The 14,634-nt window shown below is 47.4% G+C and overlaps 1 protein-coding gene across 1 annotated transcript in view; it reads left to right on the forward strand.

Annotated features, from left to right (window-relative positions):
- Nucleotides 1-3,244, forward strand: part of LOC144596256 (Krueppel-like factor 7) — a 75,283-nt gene extending 72,039 nt beyond the window's left edge. The window contains exons 3-4 of the mRNA XM_078404474.1: nucleotides 41-164; nucleotides 967-3,244. Coding sequence (XP_078260600.1) covers nucleotides 41-164; nucleotides 967-1,018 — 176 coding nt within the window. The 3' untranslated portion in view covers nucleotides 1,019-3,244. The remainder of the gene's footprint in view (nucleotides 1-40; nucleotides 165-966) is intronic.
- The last annotated feature ends 11,390 nt before the right edge of the window (nucleotides 3,245-14,634 follow it).

The raw sequence follows: 14,634 nt of genomic DNA on the forward strand, positions 1-14,634 counted from the left end.
CTGGTTAACCCCCTGCCTGGGCTTGTTGCCGTCCCCACAGGTGAGAAGCCCTACAAGTGTTCCTGGGAAGGCTGTGAATGGCGATTTGCACGGAGTGATGAGCTGACCCGACACTATCGGAAGCATACGGGAGCCAAGCCCTTCAAATGCAACCACTGCGACAGGTGAGGAGCTGGCTGCGACTGTGTGTGCAGGGGAGAGCGGGGGGGGGGGGGGGGGGGGTGGAGAGCACAGGTTGGTGGTCAGGCTGAAAGCCGTCCCTTCTGCCACTCACTCCCAACTTCTATTACCATCTCTCTTCCCCTGTACTCTGACCTCTCGATCACAGTGGTCATTCGAGCTTTAGCTTTGAGTTTAGTTTATTGTCATATGTACCGAGGTACAGTGAAAAGCATTGATACATACTGATGATTCAGCGGAATGACTACACGATTACAATCAAGCCATCTAAGTGTACAGATACATGATAAATAATGTGGCAAATGTTTAGTGCAAGATAAAGTCCGATCGAAGATAGTCTGAGGGTCTCCAATGAGGTAGGTAGTAGTTCCGGACTGCTCTCTAGTTGTTGGTAGGATGATTCAAGCAATTGGATACGCTCGGACTATCTTTGATCAGACTTTACTGGACTGTATCTGGCACTAAATGTATTTAATGCCCCAAAGGCCTTTTGCTTAATGCGGAATGTTTATCTTTAATTGTTGGAAACTTCCAAAGAGTTCCCAATCCTACAGAGTTGTGCAAAACCATACACTCGTGATGGGTCAGGGAGGGCCCTGGACAGCTCTCCCTAAAGGTTTACATGGCGGAGTTCTGAAGTGAGGGATTAACACGTCTGCCTGGTACTGGGCCAGGGGAGCGTTGACCCTCCTACGGATGAGGCTGGTAGGGGGAGGAGGGAAGGGGGTGAGCCAGCTGCAAAGTGTGTGTGTGATGCCATCGGCTTTCCTTCTGCTTCTCTCCTAGATGTTTCTCGCGGTCAGATCACCTGGCCCTTCACATGAAGAGACACGTCTGAGCCGAGGGTAGGACCCACAGGACAGGCATGACTGTTAGCGGGAGACGGACCTCTTTGCGAAGAGCACAGACATGCGGTTGCCTTATTGCCATGTTGCAGTGAGCATGTGTGTATACACACCCGCGCGCGTGCACTCTTAACTCCAGATGCAAACACAACACACTGTCTCTCTCTCTTGGCCTTGCCTTACCCAGTCGATTAGACACTGCCAAACAGTTGCTGATTTACAATGCATTTGGATTTCTGTTGCCATGGAAACCAAAGGGGATTACAAACTTGACACCACTTTGCCAAGCCTTTGCGGTGTGGACGCGTGCATCACCCGGCTTCCGAACTGTGGATTCCAACACTCTCTGCTCCGCTCCACATACACGCTGGCCGACAGCAGGCCTCAGAAGACTGACTGGCAGGAGTTGCAAAAGGAAGCAATGGTGATGGCGACCAGGGTATGGCATCAGCTCTGCCCAATGCCAACTTCTTGTGGACTTCTCAGTGACAGTTGTGACTGCTGCAGGGTGGGACACCCACATGGGCCTGTTGGAAGGGAACGTAATGCTGAAGCTGAAGGTGGCTGACGGGCCATTCCCACTCACCCCCTTACCCCTTTCCTCACCCTTCCTCACGCACATGAAATGCCCCGGAACAGTGGACGGTCCCCGGTGGCATCCCGACCCGGTCACACTTCCCCAAGTGCTGCTCCGAAAACTCTGGGCTGCGCTGGGATGGGACGGATGTGGATGGATGAGTTGATAAATGGCTGGTTGATAAATGACCCAGGCTGTGTTGACAGTTTCCAATGGGTGGGAGGGGAGGAGGAGGGCTTGCTGAAAACGCTCATTCAAGGGGATCTCAACCTCTGCCTTTACTCTCTTTGTGAAGGGCAATGCTTAATTGACCTTTGTGGATTAGCGGCCTGTTGCCATGGTAACTTTAAAGGATACTGCCCCCCTCCTTCCCTTTAAGTAACACGTGTCCTCGTTATGTCCAACTCTTGGGTGATGTTTCAACACATCCAACCTCTCTCCTATCTCTGGCCTCCTTGTCTTCTCCCTCTCCGTTTCGATCGGGAACACGGTGTGCCAAGTCAAGCCCCCCCCCCCCCCCCCCCCCCACCACCACCACCCCTTCAGCTGCCTGCCTTGTGTGAATGGTGCACAGCTTAAGGCCACCCAGGCAAACCAAAGAATGGGATAAACATCCAGCATCAAGGAACACCGGTCCCTTCTCCCAACCACACCTCCACAGGCCTTCCCACCCATCATTGGTTACACCACATATTCACTGCACTGTTGGAACCAGGGACTTGTTTGGCACCCCCTGATCCGCTCATTAGAGTTGAAGGGAACACAGTGACTCCCAGCCTACCCTGTGGGTCTTAGCACCTGGTCCGAGCCTTCCACCATTCTTGTGGCGTTGCCTTGGTCATGAAACACTTGGTATCAGGTTAGCCTTGCTGCTGTTGAAGGGAAGAGTGTTCCCTGATGAAAATTTCTAGTGGAAGGGATAGGGTTGATATCTTTCAGGGAGATGCCTAGCACAGGGTAATTCCTTGCAATGGGTAAGGCATTGAGTCACAGTTTGTCCAGATCCCTGGTCCACTGGGTTTGTGTCGGGCTTTTCAGTTCATCGAACCCAACTGCGCTATCCCCATCAACAGTAGATGGAGGGGAGAGATCTATGGCCAAGAATCCTTCCTTCCAATTAATGGCCCAGAGGTGAGCCTTCGTCCTTGCTAACTGGGAAAAGAGATGTGTATAAAAGTTAAGGTACCTGTGCATCATAGCAGGAATTAAATGATAAAGCCTGTTCCACCCTCAGCTTTGTTTAACCTCCCTGTATCCGGGCTACCAGACTCTTTTTGACCGCTGGGTTATGCCTTGCCCAAAAGCTAGACCCACTAGATCTGAAGCATGGTGCGTGGGCAGTTTACTGTACCTCAACCCAACTCACACTTGCTAGGCGTTGCCATCGAGAGTCCGCAAGGGCCCTGCCTCACTGAGAATCGTGCCTTACCTTGGTGCAGGTCCCAGACTGCTGCCCTTCACCCACGGAGGCATCAACCTACGAGGCACCCAGTTCCCCTTACCAGCTCTTCTGGAGGCTTCAACCATTCTCAGCTTGGCCAGCCACTCTCGATAACCATCAAACAGTAAGGGACACGCACTTTGGGTATCCCAGTAAGGTCTACCTTCACCAACCATGTTCCATTCTTACTGGCTTTGTTTGTTCATGGGGTATGGGAGGGGAGGGGGATTCTTTCAATGTAGATTATGAGGTGGAAAAAAACACAACTTGCAGGCAAATTTTTTTTAATTGACACTTTAATTGCCCTTTGGAGACCTGAACCATGCTGAATAAATCCAAATGGGCAAGTTGTATTTGTTTTGAAAGTATCACTTTGTTTCACTGAACAATGATTGGAACTCTTTCCTGGACATTTTCAGTAGCTCAGAAATCTGAACACCAGTGTTTATTATATTGTATAGATTGAATATTTATTGTGTTTCCTCTCTCTCTGCCTCATGTTATCTATAAGTCTTATTCTGTGTGGTTCTTTTCCCTCTCTACTTTGATCCGCCAAAATATTACCCACAACGTCGCTGAGAAAGGCGAAAGTTTTGCCCTAACCTATCATCGTTTTGCAAACTGCTGGAGGTGACTGAGAACCATTGCAAGTTTGGAAATGGAGGATTTGGTTCATTAATTGTCCACTTCTCATTGTTCTCGCCCCATTCCACTGAAATCCTTTCCTTTTTGTAACTGGGTGTGAATCTTTTTTTTCTTTTTGATGTCAAAACCAGCATGTGTTTGGACAGATCCTTCAGGATGGATTTGGGAGTTCTATCAATCCAAGATTTTGATTGGATATTTCCTATATCAAGTAGTCAAACTGATAGAGCCACAACACAAAAATGCCCAATTGGATCGATTAGATTTCAGTTGCCGTGATAACCAGTTTAAATGGTGATTGGTGATTTTCACTCTCCTAGTTCATTGCACTTGCGTGAACTCTGACCTCGTGGCTCAGTTGGGTCTGTGCATCAACACTGTCGATGGACAGTCTGCAGAGTGAGTCAAGCAGTATCTCAGAGCACTGGCCACCATTGTTGAGTGGTGCACTCCAAGCAGAATTGCTGGTGCACTTCCAGGGCATTAGCACTGGGAACTTGCGTCTCAATCGTTTCCCCAGGTAGGAGGGGCAGTCGGGGCTGTCATGTACTGTTATATCTTCTCAGCTTTCCTGGTTCCAAATATGCCAATTGTGCCGAATGTTCCCTTCAAGCCAGTTCAATACCAATGGCCTGTTATTAATGGTGTTTACTCCTCTCCCTCAAACCCTGGCTTCCAAGTCCTGGTGTTTGGCTAGTTCCTGATGATTAACCTTGTATTGAAGCCAATGTAACTGTGTGGCATAGGGGGGTGGGGGAGGGGAGTAGTTCACAACAATGTCTATCCAGCCCTTACCTGTCCTCCTCAGCCCAACGTCACACACTATTCTCCCCAAGCCCTTCTGAGAACACTCGTGCTGCTGTCTGCTGCCCTCCTGCAGCCTTACAACAGAAGCAGCAGTGGCGTTTTAGAGTTACCGCAGGATTTGTCCAGAAGGCCCGAATTACTTGAGTCTGCCCTCGGCTCTGCCTCTTCCTGATGCCTCCCATCTCTGGATCAAGCACGTTGGGTTCATGAGCCTCCCCTTGTCAACGCTCCAACATGCCCAATGGAAGCCCTGTGTTACTGCAGATGGGCCCTAGTTACAGAGAGGCCCCAGGTAGCAGAATGCCCTCTGCCTCGCTCTTATTGGCACCTCCACGCCCACCCCAATACTTGGCATCCTTGCAAACCCTGGCCTCCGTGAGGTAACAGGACAGTCGGTGTTGTCCACTGAATCTGAGGTCTACCATTGCCTGCTGACTGCCTTCCACTAGTAAGTGGAGATCGAGCACAGTCACTCATGGTGATCTCTGACCTGCAGCACCGTGGTTGCCAGCTCTGGTCCTTCATACTCAATTATGCCACATGAACGGCAAACATCGTGCCACTGGCCACTTGACTTGCCCATCCTCACTGTACACCAGTTGTGCTGGCCACTTGGAAGCTGGACAATGGTTTCTGAAACTGTCCGGGCCACTTCTTGCCTTGGTCGAGCACACTCTCCAACTCCCCTTAATTTACCAATACCAGGCAATGAAAAATTCCAAAGACAGTTAATGATTTACTCTACCCTTTGACTTTTCCGCAGATATTTGCATGCAACAGTCTCCCAGAGATTTAATTCCTGCAGTTGAGCTTCATGCCTGATTATCCTCACAGGGCAAGGCTCCAATTTCAATGGTAGAAGGTTGTCTCCTCCCTGTCGTTGGAGGGCAAGGCTGAGGTGGTGAACGGCAAGCAATGGTCTTGCCCTCCTTTTCTCTGGGGCCATATAGCCTTGCCTACCAGCAGTGTAGCCCAAAGATGGGAGAGTGATATACAGCAGGCACTGGCCAAGGCCAGGCCTAACCTCGATAAATATAATGTTCACAATAGCAAGCTTGTTAATTGAGAGCAACTATTATATTCATGTGTAAACATTGATCTACCCCTCGTGTCTCTGTCCTCTCCAGTTTCCTGCCTTTGAACTATAACAACAAAGCCTAGTATGTATCCAAGGAGACCTTCTTGGAATTGTCTTAGGCCAAACTCCAGTTGAAAATATGTCTCCTGTGTTCTGGTGCATAATTCTTTAATGCCAACGTAAGGCTTTACATTTATTATCGAGGGATCAAATATAACCACGTCTTTCAGCTGTTTAATTGTGTTTTTCTTATTGGTATGAATTAGGGTCAGTTCTATACAGGGTACCTACTCCACTCTGACTCCTATTTCTATATATTTTCTGTTTCCTTGTCCTGTTACTTTGGGTTATTTCTTTTATTTTGTGCATCTATGTGTTTGCATTGGAGGGTTGGGATCATTTGTTTGGAGATCTAGTCACCTGTGATTGGGTGGAATTGCTTTATCACGAAGCAACTCTCGCTGTAGGAGTCTGGCTGTGTGCGTGTGTGTATAAAATATGGTTCTTTTCCTGTGCTGCTTATAGCGGTTCCCGAGGGGAGGTTCATTGTTCAGTTCCTGGAACATTCAGGGCAATCCCAGAGGGTCGGTAACCCTACCCTGTGATGATGGAGAAAAATTGAGATGTAGAGTTTATCGGAACTCTGAAACATCTGCTGTCCCCCCCTGCCCCCTACTATTTCCTGGCAAACCTCCCCTTCCATTTGGTACTCCCCATGTGTGGCAGCTGAAATAATTAGAGCTTGGAAGGAAGTTGGTTGTGGAGAGGGTTTTGGTGGGTGTGGAGTGGATGGGCCTGCAATTGTAATGTTCATTGTCCAGGATTGTCCTAACGACAGATGACGCAGTGCTGTTCCAGGAGGCTTCTCCAGTGCCAGCGTGCAGTTACTAGTTCCACTCTCCTTCACCTCCGCCAATCCCATCCAAAACGATGCTTCCCCGGATTCTCTGGCTATTGAATACATTCATTCTATAACCTCAAAGCAGGTGTGAAAATGTGACCCCCATCTACTCGAAACTCTTACCAGTACATTAGTGTATGGTAGATTAAGGGAGGGACACAGTACATTAGTGTATGGTAGATTAAGGGAGGGACATATTTGGGAATATATATTGGACTCAAGATGGCAGAAATGATTGGATCTCAAAAAGAGTAGATGCCCTTGCTCAGACCATACAAGTCCCATGCACCTGCCCCCAAAACACTTTTTTTGTATGTTTTGTTTTGTTCTTTCTCTTCCTTTTCTATTGTTTGTCTTCTTTTTCTGTTCTGCTGTTTGTCAGTTTTACTGTACAAAGAGTCTTAAGGAAAAATATTCTTTGTATTATATGATGGTAGTACGTTAATGTTACAAAATTATTAACAGAAGAAAAATTTATTTTTGTTACTGGTCTGTTTCCTAATTCTTTTTTAAATTGGTATTGTAAGATATCTATGCAAAATTTGTTATGTGGAGCATTTTTATTTAAGAATGTAATATATGTGTAGAATACAGTAGAATATGCTCGGCCTGGCATATATGGCTTGTCCTTTTTTTATTTTGATGTGTGCAATTTATGAACACGTAATTAAAAAAATGCAAACCATGAACAAAGTTTCCATTGAAATTCCTGTTCATTCTTCATCTAGCGCTCGATAACAGGGTGCCTTGATACTAAAGTAATGTGGGCGTAATATTAAAAACTGCATGTAATGGAAAGAACTGGCCTTTCAGTCCACTAAACCTATTCTACCATTCAGTTTCATTGTAGTAGATCTTCAGTGTAGCAGTCTGAAGAAGGGTTCCATCCTGAAATGTTGCTTATCCATTCCATGCACAGATGTTGTCTGACTTGCTGAGTTACTCCAGCACTTTGTGTTTTGTGCACTGTAGCTCCATCTATCTGGTTTGTGACCGAATGATGGTCAATGGATGCTAACTTTGCAAATGCAGCTGTGGGTATGTTGCATGTTTAACAGACACAGTGGTGGGGAATTTGCCATGTGACTACATGAAGGTAGGGTGGGGAAGAACAAACATAATAATAAAACCCTCAGAGATATAACCAGTTGGAGCCGACAGCTGAAATTGATATTGTGTTCACTAAATTCTTAAAGGTGAAAAGGGGAAATTAAGTCTTTGTTCGGGGTGCCAGGCTATGTAATCTCATGGATTCCTCAATATCTCATGGACTCCTTGTTGCTGTTCAATCCCGGCCAGGGGGAATGCTGGAAATGGGGAGGAATTGACCCCAACCTGGAGAGTTTACATTGTTTATGTGAATGAGGCTTGAGAGGCCCACAGCACCAGTCTGTAGATGCACTCTAGAAAATACCCTGACTGGTTGCATCATGGCCTGGTTTGGCAATGTCTCTAGGAAGTTTTGAGATATATAAAGGTTTTAAGATTTCCCCCTCAACCCAACCGGGTGCAGTTGTGAATCTTCACCCAGAGCGGTGATCTGAGCCAGAGGGGTAGAGTGAGGCTCTTCCACCACGGGCTGGGTGTCATTGCCTGCACATCAGTCCCCTCCCAACCCTGGCACCAGGGCTACAGAGAGCTCACCCTGCAGCTCCTAACCAAGAGGAAGCAGGTAGAACCCCAGAACAAGGAGAGATTAAGGGCTCTTCATGAAGGATGATCTCCATGGAGGGGCAAACTCTTGGAGTCTCTTCTTCTGAAGGCTGGGGGACTGGTGTCAGAGACAGAGGGCAGGTGGTGCAGAGTGCAGGAGAGCTGCTCCAGCACACCAGGTAGAACAGTGACAGACACAAAACGCTGGGGAGAAAGGTAACGTTTTGGGGCGAGACACCTTTGTCTCGCCCAGGGGAAAGCTAAACGAGAGATATAGAAGGTACATAAAACAAATGAATGAAAGATATTCAAAAAGCAACGATGATCAAGCACCAATTGAGCCCACAATGGTCCATTGTTGGCTGTGGGAGAGGTGATAATGAGTTTTACAGACAGCGAAACTCAACCGTGTGACAGTGTAACTAGTACGATGACTAGGGTGCGAGGGGGGGTTAGAGAAAGAGGGGATGCAAGGGTTACCTGAAGTTAGGGAAATGCAGGGGCTCAGGCAGCGAGAACTCCACTGGATCTTTGCATCATCCTTCACCCTGAGGTCTGGTACATCAGGGCTGGACACAACAGTGCTCCAGAGACCCCCACCTGGAGCCCGGCTGCTCGGCTTTGGCCCACGGCCCCTCACCCTGCCTGTCGGGGTGGGCTTCAGGTCACCCATCCTAGATCACTATTGTCCTTGGAGTAGATGGGACTGGGATGGATCAGACTGAGGTGGATTACACTGGGGTGGATTGATTGATACTTTATTATCACATGTGACGTGTCACAGTGAAATTCTTTGTTTTGCACACCATACACAAGCAAACAGTCTATGTATAGGGTGCCGACAAAGTTACGTGCTCGTTGCGGAGAGACACAAAATGCTGGAGTAACTCAACGGGACAGGCAGCAACTCTGGAGAGAAGAAATGGGTGACGTTTCGGGTCAAAACCCTTCTTCAGTGTTAATTACAGTCCCCAATGGTCCTTCATTGTTTTTGATGCGCCCCCCCCCACACTGGGTCCCCCTTTGTTTTCCATGGCGAGTCTGGTCTGACCTCCAGCACCCACCGCGGGCCCATCTGATCTCCGGGAACACTCCCAGCCCTGCTGCTCACTGGGATTGGACTAGGGAGTGGATTGGACTGCACTGGATTGGACTGCAGTTGGTGGATCGAACTGAGGGTGGTGGATCAGATTGGCACAGCTACTGGCCAATTAATGCACTGAGGTTCACACAGTCTGGGACTTTAAACGAGCAAATGGCCGGGGGAATGCAGGTTGCACAGGGAGCAGTTCCCACCTCTCTCTGCATGACCTCGCTGCAGATCTGGTTACCCAATCTGAGCTCACACTGATCCGAATTAATGCATAAAATATCCAAAAATATAGTCATTGAGTCATTCAGCAGAAAGACAAGGCGTTCAGCTCCCCAAGTTTATACTAATCATCAAATATCTTGATAGTAGTGGTTTAGTTTAGTGTCACACGTACAGAGGTACCGTGAAGAGCTTTTGTTGTGTGCTAATAGTCAGTGGAAAGACTATCGTTGCAATCGAGCCTCATTACAATCGAGCCATCCACAATCTACTGATACATGATTAAGGGAATAGCATTTAGTGCAAGATCAAGTTCAGTAAAGTCCAATTAGAAATATTTCGAGGGCCTCCAATGAGGTAGATCGTAGCTCAGGACTGCTCTCCTGGAATGGTTCAGTTGCCTGAGAACAGCTGGGAAGAAACTGTCCCTGAATCTGGACGTGTGTGTTTTCACACTTCTATACCTCTTGACTGATGGGAGATGGGAGAAGAGGGAGTGATCGGGGTGAAACTCATCCTTAATTATGCTGCTGGCCTTGCCGAGGAAGTACGGAGTGGATGGAAAGGAGGTAGGTTTGTGTGATGGTCTGGGCCTTTCCCTTCTCGTCCTATTTATCAGCACCATGCCTCGACAATTCAAGAGCTGATCTCGATATTTGTTTCTTGTTGTGAGAGTACCTGACTCTGCCACTCTCTCCGTCCGGGCAGTGCATTCCAGATTACACCCACCCTCTGGGTGAAAATACTCTTCCACAGTTCCCACCCATTACCCATGCCTTGTAATGTTTGCCATTGCTGCTATGGGAAAGTTTCCCATTATCTCTCCTATCGAGCCCCCTCATAATATTGTACATCTCTGCAGGTCAGTCCTCAATTCCCCTCGCCACAGAAATCAAACCCAATCAATCTGGTTTCATCTGATAGCTGAAACATTCCATCCTGGTGAAGCTTCATTGCATCCTCTTCAGAGCAATCTGGTCTTTCCCATAGTTTGGCAATAGTTGTGGCCTAACCAATTCAGTTTAGTTTGGTTTAGTTAAGAGATACAGCTGTGGAAACAGGCCTTTCAGCGCATCAAGTCCACACTGACCAGCAATCCCTCCACATTAACACTGTCCTACACACACGAGGGACAATTTTTTTCCCCACACATACACCAAGCCAATTAACGCACAGACCTGTACGTCTTTGGAGTGTGGGAGGAAACGGATATCGGAGAAAACCCACACGGTCACGGGGGGAAAGTACAAACTCCGAACATTCAGCACCCGTAGTAGGTATCAAACCCGGATCTTTGGCGCAGTAAGGCAGCAACTCTACCACTGCACCACCGTGCTGCCAATATTTTATGAAGTTGTACCAGAACTCTCCTGCTCCTGCTCTAACCTCAGACTAATAAAGGCTTGTCCCATATGCCTTCTTCATGCCTGCCTCACCTTCACGTGACTCTGAACCTGAACACCAAGGTCTTTCTGTTCCTCAATACTCCCTGGGACCATCCCATTCATAATATATCTACCCTGGTAGTTTGCCTAAAATGCATCCCCTCAAACATCTATATACTAAAACTCTCGTTTGTTATCTTGTTTGTGACTGAACTTCAGCCAAAACGGTACACGATAGCGCGACAATTTTAGGCCCACCTTACTCACCATTGTCACTTTAGTGATAATGCAAGTAGTTTTATTGAAATCGGTGTTATATTTTTTAAGTTATTCACATTTTAAACTAAAAGGAGGGGAGGAGGGGGGAGTGGGGGAGAAGGGAGAGGGGGGGGGGGGGGGGGGGGGTTGAGGAGAGAGGGGAGAGGACAGGGTGCTGCACCAATGCAGGAGAGGTTTGGGCCCAACGGGTCCACTTGGTCTAGTCAGAATTAAATTCCAAACTGCTATTCCTCAAGGTTTCAAGGTCACTTTATTGTCACATGTACCTGAAATTTGAGTTCCATACAGCCATACTAAGTCAAAAGTAACAAGACACACAGCCATATAAAATAAAGGTTAATGTAAACATCCACCACAGCGGCTCCCCTCATTCCTCACTGTGATGGAAGGTAATAAAGTCCAATCTTCTCCCTCTTCATTCTCCCACGGTCGGGGCTGTCGAAGCATCTGCAGTCGGGGCGATCAAAGCTCCCATAGCCGGCGATCTGAAGCCCTCGCGTCGGAGTGATCGAAACTCCCGCGTCGGGACGGTTGATACTCTCCGCGGCTTGGAGGTCCCAAATTGGTCTCTAACCGGGGACCGCGGGCTCCACAATGTTGAAGTCCACAGGGCCACGGTTGGAGCTCTCCACAGTCGATCCCCGGCAAAGGGATCACAAGCTCCACGATGGTAAGTCTGCACTGTGCCTGCGTTTAAAGCGCCGGGTCGGTCTCCAGGACCGTCTTACCAACTGATCCATTTTACCTTCTAGAATCAGACTATCTTTGTTATCAGCACCAAATGATGCTCCTATCATCTGCAAAATTATCATATCTCCTACATTTGTATCCAAATTGTTAAACTGTATAACAAAAGTTCCAGTACTAATCCCTGTGGTACACCACTGACCACAGACGTCCACACACTAAAAACAGCTCTCCACCATCTACCTCTTATTACCAACCCAGTTTTGGATCCAATTTGCCAGCTCACCCTGGGCTGTAGCCTTCTGGGCCAGTGTCCCATGTGGTACCTTGTGAAAGGCCTTATTGAAGTTCATGTAGATAACATCAGCCCACGGACCTTATCAATACACAAAGGATATTCCCTCAGTAAAGCCCTGCAGGCTAACTTTCATTTATCCCTGACTTTCCAAGTGTGGATTAATCTTGTCCAACAGAATGTTTCCAGTAAATTCCCTACCACTGATGTTCGATTCACAGGCCTGTAATTTATCATCATTTCTACTGCCCTTCTTCAATAAAGGCACTGCATTTGCTGCTCTCCAGTCATCTGGAACTTCAACAGTGGCTAGTAATGATTTAAAAATCTCTGTCCGAGCCTCTGTAATCCATCATATTGTCTTCCACAACAAGTTTGGATAGAACTGATCAAGGCCAAGGAACATTATTATACTAATAGTAGACTTTAGACTTTACTTTAGACAAGAGATAAAGCGCGAAAACAGTCCCTTCGGCCCACCGAGTCCGTGCTGACCAGCGAACCAGCGATCATCCCTGTGCACAAATACTATCCCACACACTCGGGACAATTTTCACACTTTCCCCCCAAACCAATTAACCTGTGCGTCGTTGGAATGTGGGGGGAAACCAGAGCACCCAGAGAAAACCCACGCAGTCACAAAATGAATGTACAAACTCCATGCAGACAGCACCCATATTCAGGATTGAAGCTGGGTTTCTGGTGCTGTCAGACAGCATATGTACCTCTGCGTCACTGTGCCATCCTCGCTCTACACGGTGCTGCCCTAGTATCTGAAGGTTCTACCCTCCCCATACTGCCCCCCCCCCCCCTCCCCCAGTATACTGAGTCGCTAACCCAGCTACTCTCTCACCCATATCTCTGGGATAGCAATAATGCCCTATTACCAGAAGCCTTCAAATGGCCTTTTCAACCACCTGACTATTCAGACCCAGTGAGTTAAAATGGAGGCAATTAACCCTCCTCCTGGGTACCTTATTGTGCCTATGTCTGCTCTGCCTATAGGATTGATGTGATTTTCTTATATATTTGATGTACCTCCCCCCTCCATCCATGTGTACATCGACTCTGCACCCGTTCCCCAGCCAAATGAGTTAAATTCTTCTAGCGTTGGTGGTAATGTTATATGTGAGAAACTTGAACGTCCATTCCGAGGAAAAAGAGCACTCGGACTAATGTCGTAACCTACAGGCCCTTCCTCCAGTCCATAGCACTGTGCTCAGCATGCCACACTCCTGTAGTTACTTGGACTAACGTCGTAACCTACAGGCCCTTCCTCCAGTCCATAGCACTGTGCTCAGCATGCCACACTCCTGTAGTTACTTGAACACCTGAGAATCACAACACTGTCCTGTTGCTATCTTGGCCATCCAGCTTTGAACTGAATCCCGCCTTGAACTGAATGCTACCTTCCCCAGTGAAATTTCAAAGCAGAACAGAAAGAAAAATGTGATTTAGGACTGGGATAAATTATGACTTCATTAGGAAATGGAATATTTCCATCCTAATAAGTTTGTGAGAAGACTTAATGGATGAGCTACATCCTTTGTGAAACAAAAAGCCAATTTGCGACCTTTTTGGATTGTGAAATTATTTACCAGCTTGTAGTTATAAAAAGACACTTCCTGGAGTGTTAATGAAGCCTCTGCAGATTTTATTAATTGCTAAGCAACCCTATCCCACTCCATTAATTGTTCATTGCATTTCAGAACGGTCCGATTTAGTTTTTTAATGTTTTTTAAAAATCTTACCTACATTTGGCCAAGCACTTTATGTATAATTCAAATCCTATGTTTTTCTAAGTAGGTTTACCTTTTAGGTTAAGACATTAGTCCACACTCCCTGTGGATCCAAAAAATCATTTACTGAAAGATCTGTTGGGTTTACGTCGAGTCTGTTAATATTGTACGGGATTGGGGTCCCAGTTTGTGGCATCCAGTCATGGTGTGGAAAGGGAAATCGACAAGCTTGGAGAGGGCGAGTCTCCTACAATCGCTACAGGTCAGCACCATTACAGCCTGAGAGGGAAGCTGAAAGGTCTGAGAAACCTCTTCAGTATCAGGGTTCGCACACTTTACACTGTGACTAGGTGTAGACAGTGATAACACCTCAGCCAGATGCCTTGGGATTTGTTTTAACCACATTAGGGGTACTGCAGCCCCTTCAGCCTTGCCACTGTCTGAGATCCCTGTCGTCCTCCAGTCCTGGCCTTTCACATCTCAGCGGACAATGTGCCCATTGCTGTGATTCTAACACAGTGTGGGAAAGTCACACCTTGGGGCATTTCACAGCCCGTACACCCACAGCGGTCACCTTCTTGTTCTGCAATTCCAGGGAGATCTAAGGTCCAAGAGCCACCTCCTCCAACCTGCACGGATCCCTCCCCCATCCCCCACTCAAGCAGGCTGGGATTTAATACATTGTGTGCACACCGTAATACAAATTGCATGAGCATTACCATCTCCCGAGCGAGCAAGATCACTTCACTGAAAGAATGGGGTTATCCGTCACGGTGAAAACTGGAGCAGGTCTTTAAACAGGGACGTGAC

This window comes from Rhinoraja longicauda, chromosome 8 (assembly GCF_053455715.1).
Source record: "Rhinoraja longicauda isolate Sanriku21f chromosome 8, sRhiLon1.1, whole genome shotgun sequence".
Taxonomy (NCBI): domain Eukaryota; kingdom Metazoa; phylum Chordata; class Chondrichthyes; order Rajiformes; family Arhynchobatidae; genus Rhinoraja; species Rhinoraja longicauda.